General features: G+C 34.7%; 1 protein-coding gene across 1 annotated transcript; it reads right to left on the bottom strand.

Moving 5' to 3' along the window:
• Window positions 1-1,895: 1,895 nt before the first annotated feature.
• Window positions 1,896-20,098, bottom strand: LOC122014352. The gene is made up of 5 exons (XM_042570568.1): window positions 19,596-20,098; window positions 18,098-19,441; window positions 4,263-4,330; window positions 3,429-4,052; window positions 1,896-2,618 (listed from the first exon to the last, which is right to left on the bottom strand). The coding sequence occupies exons 1-5, from the start codon at window positions 19,702-19,704 to the stop codon at window positions 2,124-2,126; spliced, it is 2,640 nt and encodes an 879-aa protein (XP_042426502.1). The 5' UTR covers window positions 19,705-20,098; the 3' UTR covers window positions 1,896-2,123.
• Between the last annotated feature and the right edge of the window lie 2,741 nt (window positions 20,099-22,839).

Here is a 22,839-nt window from a genome sequence, read left to right as displayed (position 1 = left end):
GTTTCATCAATTGTGATCCCGTGGTAAGAATGGAGACCCTTATTTGCAGAAGGTCAATGATATGCGAAGGTTAATGGTTAAGTGGGTCAATCTCAAGATCATGCCGAGCAAATAAAGGTCATGCCGAGCGGACTGGCGGGCCGACCGAGCATCCGGCAGACCGAACATCCGGCCGACCGAACATCCGGCCAGGAGTCTCCCAGGCCGGACGAAAGACAGCCCGACCAAGAGTCGGGTTTCCGATGCTCAAAATGAAAGAGTCTTTGGGCCGAGCGGACAGGCCGCTCGGCCGAGCCACAGGACAATAAGACACAATCCCATCCGAGCACATGAGCAAGGCTTCCCCATCCGGTCCGAGGTATGCGCATTCCCGGAGGAGATGAGCGCCGAGCGACTGGTCCGCTCGGCCCGAGAACAGGCAAGAGGCGCAAAGGGACAGCTGGTAACATCGTCCTCGAGACATCTGCCGCCGACAACTCGGACGATTACGGAATGACGTCAGACATGCTTTTCTGACACAATCCTACTGAGGTATGTTTGGGGAAGCGTGCACGCATCGAGAAGCGTGCCCACGTCTCCCCGGGGTCCTATATAAAAACCTCCGGACTTCGACGGAGGTATGCGATTCTCATCACTGTAGCCACAGTAGCGTTACTTTGTTCCTCTCCTTCTTCACTGCTTGACTTGAGCGTCGGAGGGTCGTCGTCGGAAAACCCCTCCCGGCTCGGCTTCTTCGTCCCCAGTGTCCGTCGACTCAGCGCTCGGACAGAATCAAATTGTTTTAATATATAGTTAATCTAAAAATATTGGAATAATCATTACGGTCCACGTCTGATTAGCGCATGAGATGTTGTCATTATTAAATCTCATATTCAAATTTTGATAAAATCGAAATAAATATTTTCCTTATGTGTTAATCATTATTTCAAAAATTAATAGTATGAAGTCCTTAAGTGAAATTGTATATCATCTTAGTTATAATAACTACTCACAGTAATTAATATTAATCAATATTGATGAGAGATAAAATGTTCATATCGTAATAGTTATATAATTGCTGTATCACAATGGTATTAATATGGATAAGAATTAAAATATTATTTTAAATAAATATAAAATATTCATATGGTAATAACTTTGTGCTTTAGTGCTAAAATATAATATTATTAGTATGGATGAGAATTGAAACGTCTCACCTTGCTCGACTAACAACTTTAGTTTGGTTTTCCCTTGAGGCGTTAGCTTACCTTCTCTAACTAATTCAATTGGCTCACCAAGCTTGTTCGAACCATCCAACATATTCAACCAAATCAGACCAACCCATCAACTCAACAAGCTCACTAATAGAATTAAGTACAATCGCTTAAATCCACCCGAATGATCCAAGCCTATTCTCATTCGATACACTAGGCTTGTCCCACCCGACTGATCCATTCAACCCATTTAACTAATTTGTCATGCCTCATCGATCCTTCTAGTTAGTCCATCCATCTTGGTTGTTCAGCCTAAACCTATTTGGGCCATTTGGCTACAATCTACGTCAACCGATTCAATTTGCTAGACCCATTGGAACTACTCTGCCTTGGTATCCTATGAGAATAAGATATTCTTTAGATAATAGAACAAAGATAACATAGGTATTCCTCAAAACAGAACAAACAATAGTAATAAGGGATGATTAAGAGATAACAATTTCATAAGAACTAATTTTCAAGCTCATTAACTGACCACAAACAAAATACTTATTCCTCAAGAATTCACAAGGAATAAAATAAGTACTCTTATGAGCCAATGCATCATGATAATAAAATAAGTACTCTTAAAACCATATCTAACCATCAACTTTCATAACAAAACTTGTAAAAAAAAAAAGAAATCATATGTTGTCCAACAAAATCCTTAAGAATTCACTGTTTTTGCATGGAGCAAGTATCAGGTGAAATTGTTCACCAAATTATTAAGCATTCCCTGGTTTTTGCATGTAGCAAAATATAAGGTGCAATACACAAGTTTGGAGAATAAAAGTAAGAGAGTCAGTTGTATGAAAAGGGACAAGTGTTCTTTGATGAATCTCCAAGATTCATCTTTCATATCATGATTCTATGGTCCTCACCTGAATGATCTTAGTCTGAATCAATGTTGATTATTTCTACGCCATCAGCGAAATTTCCAACACTTTCAGGAGAGTTTCTCACACTTTGAGTTGCTTCATCAGTGTCAGTATCTTCCATGGGATCATCTATGCAAGCATTAGCAATACTAGGGGTCTCATTCTCTGAGCCAGTTTCTCTTGACAAAGATTGGGAATCATCTGAGTCAACTTGAATGCAAACAGCTCGTTTTTCTTTCGGATCCCACTTAGCAACAAGTGTTTTGTAACTCGTATCAACCTCACTGAAATACCTCATCCGTTGCGATGTATTATCAGGTGTCTTTCGGGATCTAACAATATATTTGCCATAACTGTGTCTTGGCTTGTTTATTTCTTCTCTTGGGTTTTTCAGTGTTTGGTGACTGCTCTTGTTGTTTGCTTCCTCCAAGAATGCTGCGGTGTAGGTATTTACATTATTGATATTTCGAGGCCGATTGACAATAAGCAATCCAGAAGGAGTATGCACCTAAAGAGGAAAATGGAAATTTTAGCAAGAATGTCAAATATCTGCATATTCAGAATGTCAATACAGCTCCTACAAAGGTCATAATGCCACCAGATCAACATGAATCATTAATCGGTCATCATAGCACCAGTACAGGACCAGAAGACCTGAAATAGTGGCATATGTTGAGGAAGATTTTTATCATTGTACATATTTTGAATTCAATAGCAATTTATATGTTCCATCCGGTGTCACCTAAGTTTGGTCGATATTCAAGGTTCCCAGAAAAGGAATGTAGGTTAAGATATGGCGGCTTTCGAACCTCAGATCAAAGTGTGAATCAATTTGCACTGCTGATTAATAATGTTCCAGATTGATTTGTGCTTAATCCTCTTTATCCAAAGGCTTCATATTAGTCACTTCGTACTGTTGCTTCAACAAAGTTTAACCATATAAGAAGAGTGTCCACTAAAACAAGGGGTCTCGCCTTAGTCCTTTAATAAAACCTTCCATTTCTGGTGAAAAAAAAGCTTTTACAAGAAACCTTTGGCATGTTTATAGATGAAATACTAACTACAGCATTGAGGACGAGATTCAACTAACCATTGTGCAGTAAATATGTTATCATAGAACTATAGAGTTAAGCTTACAATTTAAATTTTTTGAAAGTATAAATAAAAGAGACAATTATCCATAAATCTTTTTAGTAACTTTAGTAACCAAATCACCGTAGCTGCAAATATAGCAAGCTTTCTTATAAAAGGATCTCAAGAATTGCAACTAAATTTATTAGTATTGAATGCCAAAGATTTTTCAGAAAGTCTGGAATACCTGTGTGTTATTTGCCTTATCAGGGAAGCCAGAATCAAGAATTGTTTTGTCAGATGGGGAAAATGAATTGCCCAATTTAGGAGAAAGACAACGGGAATCATCAGTAACAGCAAGCTTTGAGGTCTTGCTGCTTTCTGCTAACAGAGCTGGGACCTTGAATCCACTTTGTCGAGACGATGTATGTGCATTTAGGGATGATGCAGGATAAAGATGTTCATTTGGCGACAATGCAGCATACGGATGTGAATTTGAAGAGGATGCAGCATATGGATCTATATTTGAAAGATGACCATGATTTAACATCTTGCTGGAAGAGCAAGGAAAAGTAGTTGTCATGATATTTTTGAATTTCTGCAGCAGGCGTAGTTCAGTTGGGGAGAACTTCCATTCATCCACAACACTTGGAGTTGTATCTTTTAATACCTTGTGTATAGAGCCAGAAAAATTAGTTGGGCTGGCATTTTTGTACTCTTGCAACGGGCTTTGTTGGACTGGAAAATATTGGTATTTTTCCGCATAATTTGGAGCCTTAGCTTCGAACATTTGAGCATCTTGAACTGTAAAATTCATTTTATTTCCTGAATCTGCCATTTTACGTTTCAAACAAGACAAGAAAAGTTCCGCCTGCCAAACAACCCAATAAGTAGATGTAAGAATCTGCTAATGAACAAAAAAAAAGGTCCCTTATAAAGGGAAGGTGATAAATGTTCACCAATGGACTTAATCCTGATAATGCAAACAGAACAAGCTGTAGAGCTTTATTAATATGCTTAATGAGTTTCAAATATGCCAACATTAAGTCATAACCAAGCAGATGAATTGAAGAAAGAAAACCTTGGCCAAGTCCAACTTTTCTCTCTCAGTTTGTTGCCCATTAGAAGATCGTGAAGCAAATTCTTGTTCTGCAGAAAAAATTTATCCAATTAAAAATAGATGCAAAGCAAGATAAAAAAATCTTCAAGGTATGCAAAAAGACTAAATTTGGAAGAACATTAAAGAAAGGGAAATCAAGAACAATAAATATAATCATAAGATTTAACCAATCAACTTAACAAAAAATGCCTTCCCCAAAAACTTACAAAGAAACCAAACCATGCATCAGTATTCATATCATTTGACAGCTTGATAGTAATGTGTTAGGGAACAGCTAATCATATCAAAACATGTAAGGTTGGAAACCGGTGAGTTATATAAGAAACTAATATTAAGAACTATAATAAAGCCTTACTAACCTTGTAACCCTAACAGCTAATATGGAAGGACATGGAAATTTAGATTTGGCAAGTTAGATTCACTAATTAACAACTGGGACAAACTCTTTGAACTTTTAGTGCTCTGATGGCAATGGAAAAAACGTTTGGATCTTCCACAAGACAAATATGTAATGTACTTGGCATCTTGCTGTATGTAAACCTCATCCTCTATGTGATCTCTTGCTCGGGTGGTTATCATCTATTTGGTGCAGAAGAACTATTAACAAGTCCATAGTTTTGTGTACACCCACTCAGACATCTAAAACAATTTCCCTTTGTTGAAACATGGCCACCTCCATTCAATGTTTAACTTTCAATCTACCAATAATTCTTCCCTTGACCCCATAAAAGATCCAACATGTGTCAACCTTACTTTCTTCTCAAAAAGAACAAAAAGAAAAAAAAATACAAGACAAGTTGTTGGTGAAGACAAGATTGACAGCATTGACTGCCATTTATAGGTCACATTCCATAGTGTTATGGTGAATCTATAATTTATAGGTCCAACAAGACAGATTGATAGTGAAGAAAATATTGACAGGCACTTGTAGGTCGAATTTCATCATGCAATGGTAAATAATTTATAAAATAGTGGAGACTGAGACACTATAGCATTTATATAATGACACCCATGGTACATCCAACATTGGACCTGTCCAAAATGAAAAATGGAATAAGGCAGACGTGTATCAACCCAAACTTACTAAAACTTAAGGCTGGAAATTAAAATCATACAAGACATGATTTTATTGACCGACAACAATTATGACAGGTACATGTCCTACTTTTATTTTAAAATTACATGTCATTTAGTAGTCCAACTCCATTGCATTAAATGACAAAAAACAATTATTACTTAAACTGCTGAGACATAAAGATACATTATATTGTAGCACTTAGATACATTCAACCATACAAAAATACTATACCAATACTTTTGATTCATTCAACGTACAAAAATACTATACCAATAATGTTCCAACAATGCACCAATTTAGTGAATAAATCCTAAATAAGCATCAATTATCATAAGAGATAGAAGATACAGGAACGAATTAAAAGAGAATCAGGACAACAGTTCCAGTCCTTTTATTAGAAAATATTATCTTAAGGTAACTCTTGGGTCGTGAACCAAAGAACTCATATGTTTTACAAGATCTTAACCAAATGAGCTACTATAACACACAAGAATTATGAGCCATAGCAAATGGTAGGCCTATTAAGTAAACAAGTAGATTCTCCCAACTGGATAGAGTTGTTATAGGGTGATTTCAGACCAAACTTAGTCTTAGGCTTGGTGAAATATTCTAATTGGGAATGGTTGTCTATGATGGGGCAACCATTATTGACCAGATCTCACATTTCACCAACTAGGAACTTGAGATCTTGACAAGAATGCCAAATCTAAATGCAAGACTATAACACCTCAGTTTAGTTTAAGGAATAGTTGATTGAGCAACCATAATCCTACATAGGAAAGTGAGAGCTAGTAGAATGGTCAATAAGGCTACAAATTTTTTTTGTATAGTTAGCATTTTGAAGGGGAGCTTTGGTGCTATGGTAAAATTATAATTTGGTCGTCATGGTTCCCTCTTGCAATGCAGGGTAAGGCTACATACAATACATCCTTTCCCATGACCCCGCATTGGCAGAAGCTTCATGCACCGAGTTGCCCTTTTACCATTTTGGATTTAAGTATTTTGGTCAATTATTGGAATATTAAGTTAATGGGCCAATGTAAATTTGAGAAGGCTATAGCAGATATAGGCTACTCACTAAATTTTTTTACCACATAAAAAGGATGAACATAAAAGATATATCTAAAACAAGTAAAGAATGACCTTAAACACAAAGAATGGGGATATTCAAATATATCGACCTTATTTCATCACCATCCTTATCCATAACTATTGTTGTCAACTGAGTGATAAATAATATGAAGCAAAGAAAGCAAATGACATATGTAATGGAAGAAAAACTAAGTGGAAGAGATAACATTCAAGTGTACAAGAGGAACTCCAATAGATAAAAGGAAAGTTTTGGTTGTTTAATGATTAAGTGGAACTTATGCAGGTGGTCCAGTGCACAGTGCATATATGCTATATAACTTCCTATGCAAATGCTTATGAATTCATATCAAAGCCTGTTTTAAATTAACTGTCTTATTCACATTATAAGTTCTCTATAAAAGGTGCTTTAAATTTAGCACCTAACACTTTGATGGGTATAAAGCTCATAATCACTTACTAAAGCAAGCAATATTCCATGCAGAACTCCAACAAATAAATAAATAAACAAATATATATATATATATATTTGTTTATTTATTTGTTGGATTTCTGCATGGAATATTGCTTGCTTTATTCTTGAGAAGAAGTTTATTAAGTAAATGGTAACATTACCATAACCATCATTGAATTATTTTAGTTGTTTAGGTGAACGAAGGCCGAATCCGATAGGTTCTCAAAATTTGACCGGATGTAAATTTTTTTAATCGATCCGAAACCATGCTTAAAACCAAGTACATGGTTACATCAAAGTGATTATTAATGTTTACAAATATTTAATTCAATAAATTAAATTATAATATTATAAAATAAAATTCCATAAGTAAAGATACAAAAAGGCAATTAATGTTGTATAATTATAAAGCTAAATACATCATATCTAAACATGTCACGAAATACAATATAGTCTCCAAGAGTAAATCCATAGGATTCTCTATCTCTGAATTGTAAATTCCTCACTATTAATATTATTACAATCTACCATAAAAATTTCATCTAGTAAATTACACTTATTAATTAGAGATAGGGATGGAAAATTAGTGATTTACTATGTACGTAACTAAATTTTGAGAAAATTATAAAAGGCAGCCTGGTGGACAAAACTCTCGCTAATGTGGGGTCCCGAGGAAGGGTCGGACCACATTAGGTTTATTGTACACAACTTTACCCTACATTACAAGAGGTTATTTTTGCGACTCAAACCCGTGACCATAGAGTCACACAACAACAACTTGACCATTGCCCCCCTCTTGAGTTGAGTTATTTGATATTTTGAATTAGATATTAATATCTAAACTTGTGAACAAACCTAAAATCAAAATAGCATAATTCTTTGTTGGATTAGATCAGGTGAGATCCCATGGAGTCGGATTATATATCCATTAGATAGATTCTTTTACCCACCCATATAACCATCACTACCAACGATGACTACCCATACATAAATCATCACTGACTCACGTTTGTTCTCTAACTCCAACTTCCAATAAATCAACATGGTAAAAGGGAGAAAGAGGAATATGAAGACTACGCTAACCTGAAGAGAGGATGGTGAGATGACTTTAACATGGCAAGACTTGTTAACCACCTTCAACCCCACTCTCTTCCTATTGCATTGAGACACCTATTTCTCTAAATCACTAAAACATTATTGTTGAGTCTAAGATAATGAAATGGGCATTCCTAGTATCCAAATAGAAACCAAACCAAGATATGGATCAATCAATTTTTTCGATTTGGATAGGATTGGTTCGATTTCGTTTATCAGTTTAGATTATAGATGTTCGCCCATATTTGACAATTTAAGAGAGGAAAAGGCATGTGCGGACCCATCAATGTGAAGCGAGGAAAAGAAGATCACTTTCATATGGGAAGACTTCCTAACCAACCATCAACTCCGCCCTCATAGTCATCGTCATGTTTCAATAAGACAAGACAAACTCAATTATTGTGTGTTATTTGCACCTTGGTTGTCATCAAATTTGTGCCTCCTTTCCATAAAGTTTTTTCATCATACTTCCCTATTGACTTCGAGATTCCACTCCAACATGTTCACCTTGCTTCTTTATCGTAATATAGAGGATTTGTACTTTCTTCCAATCATGGTTCAACATCTCTAACTTAGCACAGTTTCATTTTGACTAGAACTATACTATTTTGGTATTGTGTCAAGTTCCAATGCATGGTGTCAATGACGGATTAGAGATTAATCAAGTGATATCAAATTTTAGTAATTTACCAGAATGATACATTTCGACCGTTTCACCTCGCATGGTATGAGATTTCAAACCATGCTTCTAATGTAATAATGCTAATTTAGTTTCCAAGCTATCTGGTCTAGTTTCCTTACACGATAGCTATTATTTACTTTTATTGGATCAAATCTAATTTCAAATGAATTTCTCATTTTCCGTCCTTTAAAAGTTGTATAATATAGGACTCATACCAAATTTATAAAATCAATTCACATGCAATCATCATAGTTCTCTTCGACTCTAGTTCATATGTATGATAGATATCATTTTAAATATAAACCATATCATATTTTAATGACTTTCTAAAATTATATATCATATTAATCTATTAGCATAGTAATGCTATTAAATTAATACATTCTCAAAATTTACATATATGGCATTGCATAATATGTTTACTATCAAAAAAATACATATTGTAACCAATACATAATACCATATTATTCATAACTTCGGATTATTAATTAAAGATAATATTATAATATATTTAATAAATTATTGTGTAATATATATATATATATAGAGAGAGAGAGAGAGAGAGAGAAATTTTTTATCCTGGGCGATCAGGTAATATATATATATATATATATATATATATATATATATATAACATGGTGTGTATACATATATTGGCTTTGATCAAGGTTTACATTTACGGTTATATTCAAGTTTTGATCAGCCACTAGAATAGTATGATTTTAATGTCATGTCGAGTAGATACCCAGTTTCCATTGGTATGCTCCGAAGTGCGCCAAGATGAATTTAAGTAATTAAAATAGCAACAAGTGAATGTTGCAAGAATCTCGACTTTTATTACACCTTGCTAACATAAACAACTATCATATATTGAAAGAGAGTAATATATAAAATATTATTTCTAATTGCACTTCGCGTCTTCGATTGCAGCAGTATGATTACAATGCTGCACTAAGTGGATATTTCATATGCTTCGGCACATTTAACATATGCTAGATAGTCAAATGAATTTAAATTTTATTGTAATATGTTGTGTAGAAGCACTTCAATATGTATTAAAGTATAATGAGATGAATTAAGGTGGCTTATACTTTTGATCATACTTCACTTAAAAATTTTACTTTTAAAACAACTACATAATTAGATAGCCGAATTAGAATGATCAAACCCGTGACCTCCAGGTCACACGGCAGTAACTTTACGATTGTATCAAGACTTCCCTTCTTCAATATAGTCGAGATGATCATATAATTTTTACTCATGTAATTTTCTTCCAATTTAACTTTACTTTTAAAAATAAAAGAGTAATTTTGGAGAATTTCACAAAACATAACAAGATTATTTGAATTTATTTTGACACGTGTTGGAACGTATCAAGTGTTGGCGTGGTACATTACTCATTGATAAGATTGACATGGGCAACACAAGAGAGCTTATTTGTGAATAATAGGTTTCATGAATTTATTAGAATGATATATTTCAAATGTGTTGCCTAATATGCCATTGGGATGCTCCCTCTATCACACACTAACGTCGACTATGAGATCATGGGTCATTAATATTACAATTTCTCCTGATTCATTTCTTTGTTCAATTTGAGATTATGTGAAAAGGTGAAAGGGTTGCTTAGAAGATTAGGTCGGTTCAGTTGATGGCTTAGGTTTGGACTTGGTCTCACTAAGCTTGGTTGAGTACAACCTAATGTTCATTGTGTTTGAAAAAGTAACTTTTTCTCGTCAATTGTGAGAAACAAAGGGATCATAAAATCAAGGCTAACAAAAAACATCACATTCATAGGAAAAATATTACACCATATTTGGCCAATGAATACATTCATCTCAATGGGAACCACCGACTCTCTATAACCAAAAGGGATGTATGATTTACCCATGCCACATTATAGGGGCTTAGGTGTGATTTGGGCATTTCTAAATCTTAAAAAGGGTGTATATCGAAGTTATGTTCATAAAATTCCCACTGTTGATAATATTTTTTAAGAGTTACTTCCACACTACATATGTATAGAAAATACTACGTTTGAATCCATGTATTGACTAACATGGGAGTGAAAACGATACAAAGCACTACGTTTAAGTCTTAAGTCTCTCCCTCATGTCCCCTCAGTCTCTTGCTACTCATTAAAGGGTTCAACTTTTTCATCACCATCAGAAGTTAGGAAGTACATTACCTCGTCTTTAAAGTTGTATTCCAACTCAAATGTTAAGACTCTCTAAGGAAGCTTTAATGTTACAAGGCCTTTGCCATGACATTTATAGCACTAAATGTTGCCGTTGAGATTATTTTCTTTTCAAGGGCCTTGTATGTTAGTCACCCCTTGTTGGATGATAGTCCTAAGTTGAGCCAAATTAGTGAGTTTTCTCAATTATGGTAACGCCCTATAAGTAGGAGCATTACTCATTGAGGAACCTAACAGTAAAAAAGATAGAAGGTTTCACAAATTAATCAATATCTTTAGGCTTACCGGTTCGAGGGTCCACAAATGGCAAGCCTCTTCTATCGAGATCAAGAGAAAAACACAACTTGTCATTGGATTTCATGCCTAAATTCATTAATAAAGTGGATCAGAGTTTCCTTAAGGTCTAATTTGGCATTACACCACATGCATAAATTATCAAATTTGCTTTAGTATCTAATCACACTCATGTTTGATTGTTTTAAGTTAATCTACATAGTGTATTATTTCCATAAGGTCTAATCTAGTATTACACCACATGCATAAATTATCCAATTTGTTTAAGCATCTAATCACACTCATGTTTGATTGAGTTAATCCACAAAATGTATTACTAATTTTTGAAGTGTGTTGGGATGTCTTTCTTATTCAATATTTGTTTTATATCTACCTTGTGATTGGGTTTTTCTTTCCATTCATAGCATATTGATCTTAGATGCTTTGCTAGTATTTCTACGTCGAGTCCACGAGTTTGATTTTTACAAATCGTGTTTATTCAATTCGATCAGTACAATATCAGTTAAGTAATCCTCTATTTCAACAATTCAATCGAGAAATGAATTTAATCTTAAACGACCATCAAAATTAAGAGCTTCAAATTTAACTAAGATGGTAGTATTTGTCTCATGTTTAGGCCTAGGTTAAGTATAAGTAGCAATGTCAAACAGGCCAACCTGTGATGGGGCGGGATGACCCGCCAAAAATTCATCATATGGCAAGGCGGAGCGGGTTGGCCACCATCCTAGTGAGTTGAGAAATCCCCACCCAACCCAACCTAAGGCGGATTGTAAGTCAGGCGAGGAGTCAGGCGAGCCATCCCACAAGCTCACCAAAAAATATAAAATATAAAATATATATAAAAAAAAGTTGAAATTTTTAAGTTTGGATTGTGGATGAGACGGATCAAGTCTACGAGCACATTGAGTTTTCCACTTTAGTTTTAAATTTTAAAAGAATTTTTTTTCTCAACATGCGGGCCAATCTAAGCCCACCACGGGCTGACCCGCAAGAGTGGGTCGTGCCCGAGCGGGTTGGCCTGGACTTGTCTTAAAATAAATTAATAAAATTTCAATCCAACCCGCTTAAATTGTTTAGTGGAACGGGCCAACCCAACGGGCCCAACCTAAATTGATGATTATAAGGGTTCAAAAAGTGGTCCTCTTAGTCAAGAACAAAACGATGGTCTCACAATAAATAATGTTTAAGTGACATCTATGGTAAAAAAAAGATGATTACGCTCACCTCAGGCACTCTTCACAGTCCGTCCCTAGATTATGTGAAGGGAGGTATATCGGGGGTCAACTTATATAGTCAATCGCAAGTGATGTTTAAGTGACATCGTGGAGTTACATGAGATGTATGATCAGGACTCTTGTCCTTTACATTAGCAATAAAATTCCTAAATCTTCTACTCTAGATCCTAGACCTAAGATTGTATTCCACTAGCTCACACCTATTATCTACCTCACACCCTCTCTAATAGTAAAGTTTTTCACCATAGCCAATGTGAAGGTTTGCCGAGTAATAAAAATTATAAAACCATGTAACACAATAAATTAAGAAAACAAGTAAAAAATTTAAACAAATAAAAATAATGATGAAATAGGAAGAATATATAATGTGTAAGGAAAATTAGTATAAAAATTAATTAAATCAACTATATGATTACTCCAGTAACTCACTCTCTCTCTCTCTCTCTCTCTCTCTCTCTCTCTCTCTCTCCCAGGATTTGTGCTATGAAGTCCATGAGCAAGTTGCTTCAGATTAAGAAAACAAGTAAAAAATTTAAGCAAATAAAAATAATGATGAAATAGGAAGAATAGATAATGTGCAAGGAAAATTAGTATAAAAATTAATTAAATCAACTAAATGATTACTCTCTCTCTCAGGATTTGTGCTATGAAGTCCATGAGCAAGTTGCGTCAGATTAAGAAAACAAGTAAAAAGTTTAAGCAAATAAAAATAATGATGAAATAGGAAGAATAGATAATGTGCAAGGAAAATTAGTATAAAAATTAATTAAATCAACTAAATGATTACTCTCTCTCTCTCTCTGGATTTGTGCTCTGAAGTCCATGAGCAAGTTGCTTCAAATTAAATTTTCCCTATTAAGTCAAAAATCTAGTTGGAGCCCAAATCCAAAGGCAAGTTACTCTTTTGCTTGGTACAGTAATTGGGTTTGTTTTTCGTTCTTTTTTTGAAAAATCTAATCATAGTTGATCTTAATTTGGGATTCAATTTGGGAGCAAAACTGTGAGATGAAACTCGCTAAGCTCTAGTCGTGCATGAGGTCAATGTCGAAGAACTTTGGTCCATTGTTAAGCATCCAGAGGAAAGTAAGATGGGCTATTGATCGATGTCAAGCAACACCAACAACAGGCCTAGAGAAACTTGATAGATGTAGAGTGGCAAACAATGGTGCAATGAGAATGGAGATAAGGTTTCTTCACTTGGCAGGTGATTGAACAGACAAAGGGTTGTTTGGTGCTTGATCTTGGGACTATGGAAGGACTTAAGCAGTCAGAGTGGCAAGGACTTTCAAATTGAGACCAGGCATTAGTGTCCAAGATTAAAAAGTGGTAGCAGCATTCTCAGATAGAGAGTCAGTAACTCAAGAGAAAGGGGTATTAGTGTTATTTTTCATCTTGGTTCTTCAACAGGACAGTTTATGCAACGAGAATGGTATTTTAATCCATGTGGTGAATGATATTAAGATAAAAGCATAGGAGTCATTTCTTGTATAAGATTTTGAGTAAGTGGTCAACCAAACAAACATGGATGTAATCTAGAAGCCAAATAGAATAGAAACTTTTATTCTGGATACTTTTGGTAATAATTGACTGATGGTTGACAAAAAAAAACTGACAAAAACTTCCCAGGTCAGCAGCAATTTAACTGAAATGACTAGATGCTAAACACAATAGAAACTTATTATCAAGCCATCATATGATGTTTGGATGATTAGTTTGATAAAGTCAAAAAAATCTCCTGTGTGCAATGTCTATGTTTTCCTAAGAAAAAATGCAAATCATCTGCCCATAAATTATTGTAATTACCTATTTGGCTACAAAGACATCCTAGATTCTAGAGATTCCATGTGGCAAACATGGAAATACATGTCAAGTGGCCATTGAACTAGTTCAAGTAATAATATGTATTTTTTGTATGAAATACATGGCAACTTCGCCCAGGACGACCGGTCATGGCCGGTCCCAAGCCCGGATAAAGGAGGAAGGTTGTGTTAGGTTGTCAGCCAACGTTAAAATTATGGCAAATATTCAATGAATGAATTCATTAAACTATTGTGTTAATGCTAGATTGTTCCCCGAAAGGAACGCGTTGCAGGATCTGACTGTAACGTCTCGGCAAGGACCGCTACATCTCCAGAACTCGGGTATAGTGCTAAATATGGTTCGACTGTAACATCTTAGTAAGGACCGCTACATCTCGATAAGAACTTGGGTGTAGTATTAAATAGGCAAATTTTCTCACACCATAGGTTGGATAAGAACAAATATAATAGAAAAACTAATCATTTAAGATTTGAAACATGGAACATAGGAACTCTCACTAGTAAATCAAAGGAAGTAGTAGATATGATGATTAGGAGAAGAATTAGTATTTTGTGTGTACAAGAGACAAAATGGATAGGCGAGAAGGCGAAGATGATAGAAAACTTGGATTTTAAGTTATGATACACTGGAAAGAGTAAAGCAAGAAATGAAGTGGTATTATTGTAAATAGTTTGTTAAAGGATGAAGTTGTAGGAGTAGTTAGAAAAGGGGATGGAATTATAACCCTTAAAATAATAGTGGCAAAAGAAACTATGAACATAATTAGCGTATATGCACCACAAGTAGAATTAGATGAAGCTACCAAATTAAGTTTTTAGGACGACTTTGATGAAATATTACAAAATATTCCACCAAATGAAATGATTTTAATAGGAGGTGATCTAAATGAGCATGTCGGAGTGAAAAATGAGGAATATGAGCGGGTGCATGGGAGTTATGGGTTTGAACAAGAAATGAGAAAGGGAAAACTATATTAGATTTTACGATAATATATGACCTTATATTAGCTAATACGTTTTTTAAGAAAAGAGAAGAACACTTAGTCACATTCAAAAGTGGAAATAATAAATCGCAAATTGACTTTCTTATAGTTAGAAAAAAGGATAGAAAGATTTGTAAAGATTGCAAAGTCATCCCTGGAGAAACCTTAACAACCCAACATAGATTAGTAATGTTGAATATACGCTTCAAACATAATATCAATAGAAAGAATATATACACGATTCCTAAAATTAAGTGGTGGAAGTAAGGATGGGAAGCAAAATATATTTAAGAAGAAGGTAGAAGTACAAACATTTTGTGAAATGTACGATGACTCTAATACAATATGAGATAAGATTATATCAAAGTTGAAAATAATAGCTAAGAATGTACTCGATGAGTCAAAGGGACATGCACCACTAAGGAATCTTGGTGGTGGAATGAGAAAGTACAAGAGAAAGTGAAGGAAAAAACGAATAACTTATAAGGAATTATATATTTGTAAAAACGAGAAAAACTTTAAAAAATATACAATAGCCAAGAAAGAAACTAAGAAAGTAGTGAGTGAAGAAAAAAATAGAACTTTTAAACGATTATATCAAAAATTGGATACAAAAGAAGGGGAAAGAGACGTTTATAGAATAGCTAAAGTGAAAGAAAGGAAAACAAGAGATCTTAGCCAAATAAAATGTATTAAAAATGAATGTAATAGGGTATTAGTATGGAGAAATAAAAGAGTGGTGGAAGACGTATTTTCAACTTTTTAATGAAGGTTTAGGTGACCAACTTAACTTAGGTAATTTAAGTAGGTCAAATGAGCATAAAAATTTTAATTTTTATCGTAGAATTCCAACTTAAGAAGTAAAACGAACTTTAAATGAGATGCATAATGGAAAAGTCGTTGGACTAGATGGTATTCTGATAGAGGTATGGAAGTGACTAGGAAAACAAGGTATTGAATGACTTATAAAATTATTTAACATGATATTGAAAACGAAAAAAATATCTGATCAATGGAGGATAAGTACTTTGGTTCCCTTATATAAGAACAAGGGAGACGTACAAAATTGTGCAAACTATAAGGGTATTAAACTAATGAGTTATACTATGAAACTTTGGGAAAAAGTAATAGAAAAAAGATTAAGGAATGAGACACCGAAAATCAATTTGTGTTCATGCTTGAAAGGTTGACAATAGAAATTATACATCTTCTTAAACAATTAATTGAAAAATATCGAGAGCAAAAACAAGATCTACACATGGTATTCATTGACTAAGAAAAAGCTTATGATAGGAAGGGGAGCGGTAAAGTTGTTGCTTTATAACCAAAAGGTCACAAGTTCAAATCCTAGAAACAACCTCTTACAAAAAGTAGGGTAAGGCTACGTACAATGGATCCTTCCCCGGGACCCCGCATAGCAGGAGCTTCGTGCACCGGGCTACCCTTTAGAAAAAACTTATGATAGAATCCCAAAAGAAATTATATGGAGGATTCTAGAAAAGAGAGGTTTTAGCGTAACATATATTGAACTAATTAAGAATATGTACGAGGATGCAACGACCAAAGTAAAGACTTCAGGAGGAGTAACTGAAGCATTTCCAATAAAGATAAGGTTACATCAAGGATCAACTCTAAGTCCCTATTTTTTTACACTAATTATGGAGGAACTCACTGCGCGCATTCAAGACACAGTACCGTGGTGCATGTTATTTGCAGATGATATTATTTTGGCAGATGAAACACGTGAAGGAGTAAATGTTAAACTAAAATTTTGGCGGAAAACACTAGAAGGGAAAGGTTTTAAGCTTAGTAGATTAAAGACATAATATATAGAATTTAAGTTTAATGAGACAATTGTTAAGATAAGAAAGGATGAGTTGTCCGGAACCGAGAGATTTAAATATTTAGAATCATTTTTGCAAAACGATGGAGGAATTGAGAGAAATATCTTACATAGAATACAAGCAAGATAGTTGAAATTGAGAAGAGTATCGAGTGTTTTATGTGACCGTAAAGTACCTTTTAAACTTAAAGGTAAGTTCTATAAAACTGCAGTTAGACCTGCTATGTTATATAGAGCTGAATGTTAAGATATAACTCAAGCACATGAGCAGAAGATGAGAGTTGCAGAGATAAGGATGTTAAGGTGGATATGTGGGCATACGAGTATGGACAAAATAAGAAATGAGAACATTAGAGAGAAAGTCGGAGTTGCATCTATTGAGAAAAAACTCCGAGAGACACGTTTAAAATAGTACGGACATGTACTTAGATGACCAATAAATGCTCCAGTTAGGCGATATGAAACTATGATAAACATGCATATCAAACGAAGAAGAGGAAGACCAAAAAAGACTTGATTAATAACAATAAAACAAGCTAAAATTTATTTAAATATAGATGATGATATAGTAGGAGATAGAGCTCAATGGCGTAAAAAGATTCATACGGCCAACCCCACCTAGTGGGAAAAGACTTGGTTGTTGTTGTTGTTGTTGTTGTTGTTGTTGATGTTATATATAAGCATAGCAACAGGAAATTTTAGATGTCAACCAAAAAAAAGTAGTTATGACCTTATTCAAATGTAGTTTCCTGACTATTCATTGCTAAACCAGCATATTGTGATGCTAACATTTCGATTTCTATAATCCTAGCTATACAAATAAGAGACCAGTGTCACATATAAAGATGCAGAATAAAGCATTGTCTAAGATAATTAGAAACAGAAACACAAACTATCAACAGAGTTGTAATGTAGTATATTATGAAGCAACAATTGCCTAGCTGCATAGTGATTCATTTTGGTTTTACTGTAAGAAAAAAACAGGAAGCAAATATCTTTAGTACAAAAGAATTCAGAGAAGGGTACCTAAAGAGGTCCCAGTAGCTGGAGGAGGTAACGGAGTACGCTCAGTTGGTCTATTGTCTCTTACAGGACGCCCATGATTAGTCTCAACATGCATTAAAATAGGTTGTAGCTCTTCAGGAACTGGCAATGGTTCTGATTGTTTCACCCCTGGAGGCGATAGATATGATTGTTTCATCCAAGTTGAAGTTGCCAACGTCGGCACCAGACTGGGCTGCATGGAATATGGTTCCCTACTTGCAAAGTATTGCGGCAGCATGTTATCTGGTTGTTTCATTGAGAGTGGCAATGCAAGAAGTGGCTCCTCCCCAGGTTTAATGGAATATGGTCCAGCATATAAAGAGTTTTCTGGCAATTCGTTACCTCTAACAAATGGCATGGTCTCTGATTGTTTCATTGAAAATGACACTGGCACTGGATCTGATCGTTTCATCCCTGAAGGTGATGGATTTGATTTTTTCATCAAATTAGGTGATGGCAAGGCCAGCACCGTACCGGGCTGCATGGAACACAGTCTAGTACTTGCAAAGGTTTTTGGAAGCTCATTTTGTATGACAGAAGGCATGTTATCTGGTCGTTTAATCGACAAAGGCAATGGCAGGGTTGGCTCCTCTCCAGGTTGCATGGCATATGGTCCTGCATAAGCAAAATCTTTAGAAAATTCATTTCCTCTAACAGAAGGCTTGCTTCCCGATTGTTTCAAGGAAAGGGGAATTGGTAATGAATCTGATTGTTTCACCCAAGTGGGCAATACCAAGGCCGGCACCACATCAGGCTGCATGGAATCTGGTCCTGAATTCTCAAAGGTTTTTGGAAGTTCATTCCCTCTGACAGAAGGCATGGTATCTAATTGTTTCATTGATAGATGCAATGCCAAGGCCGGCTCCTCTCCTGTTTGTGTCTCACATGGTCTTGCATATGCAAAGTTGCTTGCCGATTCATTACCTCTAACATAAGGTATGGTCTCCGATTGTGCTGTAGGAATTGGCAATGGCAGGGTCAATGCAACTTCATGCTCTTCCGGATCTACCAAACCAGTCGAAGATGGCCCATGAAAAGCTATTGTAACAAGTGGCATGTTTGAGCCAGGATTGGACTCCTTCGATTGAGAAGATTGCCCAGGTATAGCTATTGTAACAAGTGGCATGTTCGAGCCAGGATTGGACTCCTTCGCTTGAGAAGATTGCCCAGCTACCAGGAGATCATCTTGATCTTTCTTCGTTTTCTTCCTAGGGCCATGCTTGGCAACGGCTCTTCGGTTCCCAAACCAATACTGAACTTGCATGTATTCCAGCCCCGTAATATTTGCTAGCTCCCTCTTCATATGTGACGATGGTTGCGGCATCACTGCAAGAACAAATAGAAACACCACCACGCAGCAAACCAATGATCAGCACGGTTTCAATAACACAAAAACGTCAGATTTATCATATAGAAATAAAAGTCCACAAGAAACTAGAAAGAAAGAAAAAAATCCAAACTTTAAAATGATATGACGAACCTTGATAAGCCTCCTCGAGGATGAGCCTCTGAAGCGGATTCTTTCTCCTTTTTTCCCGAACACCGACCTCCGCAGGACAGTCTTCACGGCCTCCCTCTTGCTTCTCCATCTCAAACTTCGAATTCCGATCACCAGAGCACGCATAGGGTGGTCGATAGCACACCAGGAGCAGCAGCGGCCCTCCCGAGGCCAAGTGCCCGCGAGCGCAGAGCACAAGTTTGGGAAAGGACGAAAAAAGCAGGAATTTCCGTTGGGGAAGCGAGAAAAAGAGGAAAAGCGAGGGACGAAAGAGAAGATATGCTTCATAATTTGTAGGGGGGATGCGACGACAACCACAATGCGAAGCTCGGCGACGGGTGGCGATGGAAGGGAGATGCACTAGGGATAAACGCAATTAATGCAGTGAAGAGGAGGAGGAGGAGGCCGGAGCGGATTGGAATGGGAAGAAAAAGGAAGGTTTTCAAAAGGGGGTTTTGGAGGCAACTGAAGGGAAGAACAGCGCGGAAGAACTGCCAGAAGACGACAATTCGACGGCATGCCCTTTCTATTTCTAGGGTTACCTTTATCCAATTAGAACCTCCATTGTTTACAATATTATGGTCAGACCCCTCGTGGATTAAAAAAAAATCAAATTCATTTTTTAAATTTGATTTTCTGATGGCAAGAGAATTTACGATTACAATTCTAAAACTTATAAAATTGAACAATTTTAAGAAAATTAATTTCACTGGTAGGAATAACTAAATAATTATTATGAATAGTTTCTTTGTTCTTTAGAATAGCATAAGTGAATAATTTTGCACTTGTTATATTTTAAATAAAATAAAAAGAAATGCAATGGCGATATTAGAGACAATCGACTGATTCACTTTTGATAATAATCAAAATAGAGATACCATTTTGATAATTTTAAAAAATAATGAAAAAAATGAAAAAGACGCTTCTTATTATGATTTTCATTAAAATAGACTGTTTTTTATAAATAAATAAATAATTTTGAAACGTTAAAATATAAAAGAGAGTATTTTCTATGTTGGAATTTTATTTTGACTCTTTTGAAACAATAATGGGAGAATAGTTTGTCATTTTAAAAAATAATAATATATTTTTTATGTATTGTTACATTTAAGGCCCTCCTATATTTATAAATCATTCCCCAAATAAAATACCATAAAACTCTCATTTGCAAGAAGGAAGATGACAAGGCATAACAAGAGGTGCAAAATATTTTAATGAAAGTCTAAAATCCTCATGTAAAGAGGAGTTGTTAGAATAAAATGTCTTTATAATTTATTTATCTACATTTAATAGAGGAGCACCGTCTCAAATGAGCGTTATCATCTTTACTTATAGAGGGTAATTAAAGACAAAAATAGACCATATTAAAATTAATCATGAATTAATTGTGATGACATAAAAAATTAAATTACTACCATTAACATTAATATTATAGAATTTTATAATTACATAAGAAATAAATATGTTATTAAAAAATTCAAGTATAATGTCAAAAAAGATAAATTCCAGTAATATAATAAAGTACTTTTTTTTTTACCACAAGTTTCTCATGAACACTATTCCTCAATTGGATAGAAATAAATTTAAATATTATTATTACATAAAATTAAATGCCATATATTATTGCAAAAATGTCTTCATATAACTCGGTAATCTAGACTAAATAACTATGGATAATAATACAGTAAGTTCTATTTATAAAATATTAAATAAAAACTATTTACCTTTTTTTTATATATTTTAAATAAGTGTACAATGTACTACAACTCTCTCTATATATATATATAGTGATTAGCACATAAGGGAAGTATTTACCTCAGCTTTGTCGAGATTCGAACCCCAGACTTCATTATGACAACACCTCATGTGCTAGCCACTAGACCCATCCGAGAGGACTAGCTGTACCTGTAGTTGTCATTAGATGATAGTGCTGGTGCTCAGTGTAATAAATCTAATTATTTTCATTAATTATTTAAGAGATGATCGATTTAATCCTACGAAAATTTCCTATCAATCATCGGGATAAATTAAAAACCATACACTACCATCAACATCCTTTGATTATTATCCCTAAGGAAAAAATGGACATCCTTTGCAAACCTTTCACTTAGTTTATGAACGTCGATAGTTTTTATGTTTTTTTTTATTTCTTTCTCACTTTTGTATTTACTGTAGTTTTCTTGTACAATTGGGATAAATCTATTTTCTTTGTATTTACTTAGAAACCTCACCTATCAATTATATGCAGGTTCATTGTTTGGCAATCGAGATGCACCAAATTGCTTCTATTCTCAATAAAAATTCTGGTGTAGAAGGTATTTATTTTACATGCTTTCACATATGTTTGAAAGGTGTAGCAAAGGTCCTCTTTTCTTTGTCAAGACATTTTTTTATCCTTTTCATACCGCAAGAAATAGTTTCTTAGCATAGGTTTTCCAAAAGTTAAATACTATCACCACATTATGCATAATTGACAATTATCACAGGATGCATAAAAACATTTTCTTAGTCATTATTCTTATATTGCTTCGTACTTTAAAAAACTAGTTATTTCTCTTGTATATATATATAAACTCTTGCCTTTTGTATTGAAATTTTTTGCTGAAAACTATATCTGCTCTCTGTACCAGGGGATATATATGACACCAGTTGTGATTGTAGGTGTTGCATTGGGAGCATTATTCTGCGGCATCAAGTGGTGGAAAGTATGTTTCTTCGTATTATTATTTTCTTTTTGTTTGCGGAAATTCTGTTTTCTACTGAAATAATCTCGCTTACCTATGCAAAGTAATTATGTCAAACGGATATTAGTTGTTCTTCCTAATTTTCTTTATTTTAGATAAATATCAACTCAAAATATATGTTATCTTGACACCTCATTCTCTTGTGGTTCTTGGTGAGTTGTTTGGTGGATTTTGATTTATATAATTTAGGTGACCTAATATACTTGTTATTCTCTTTTATGTTTTTGTTAGGGTATCTCCTTTTATGCATTTATGTATGTTACTAAGCGAAACATGGCAAATGGTGTAGCAAGTATGACTAAGCATCTAGATCAAGTCTCTGCTGCCCTTATGGCGAGTATTAGTTTTTTTATTTGCACATTTTGTTACTTCATCAAAGAAATGCTATCAAAAAGATCATTTATTTCTTTGTGAGCGTTAACGCTCAATTGACAAATTGATTTACTAAATTGATATGGTCCTAAAGTTGAATAAACTTGTAA

This window comes from Zingiber officinale, chromosome 8B (genome assembly GCF_018446385.1).
Source record: "Zingiber officinale cultivar Zhangliang chromosome 8B, Zo_v1.1, whole genome shotgun sequence".
Classification (NCBI taxonomy): domain Eukaryota; kingdom Viridiplantae; phylum Streptophyta; class Magnoliopsida; order Zingiberales; family Zingiberaceae; genus Zingiber; species Zingiber officinale.
The sequence above is the reverse complement of the archived record's forward strand: the minus strand, read 5'-3'. Positions and strand labels throughout refer to the sequence as shown.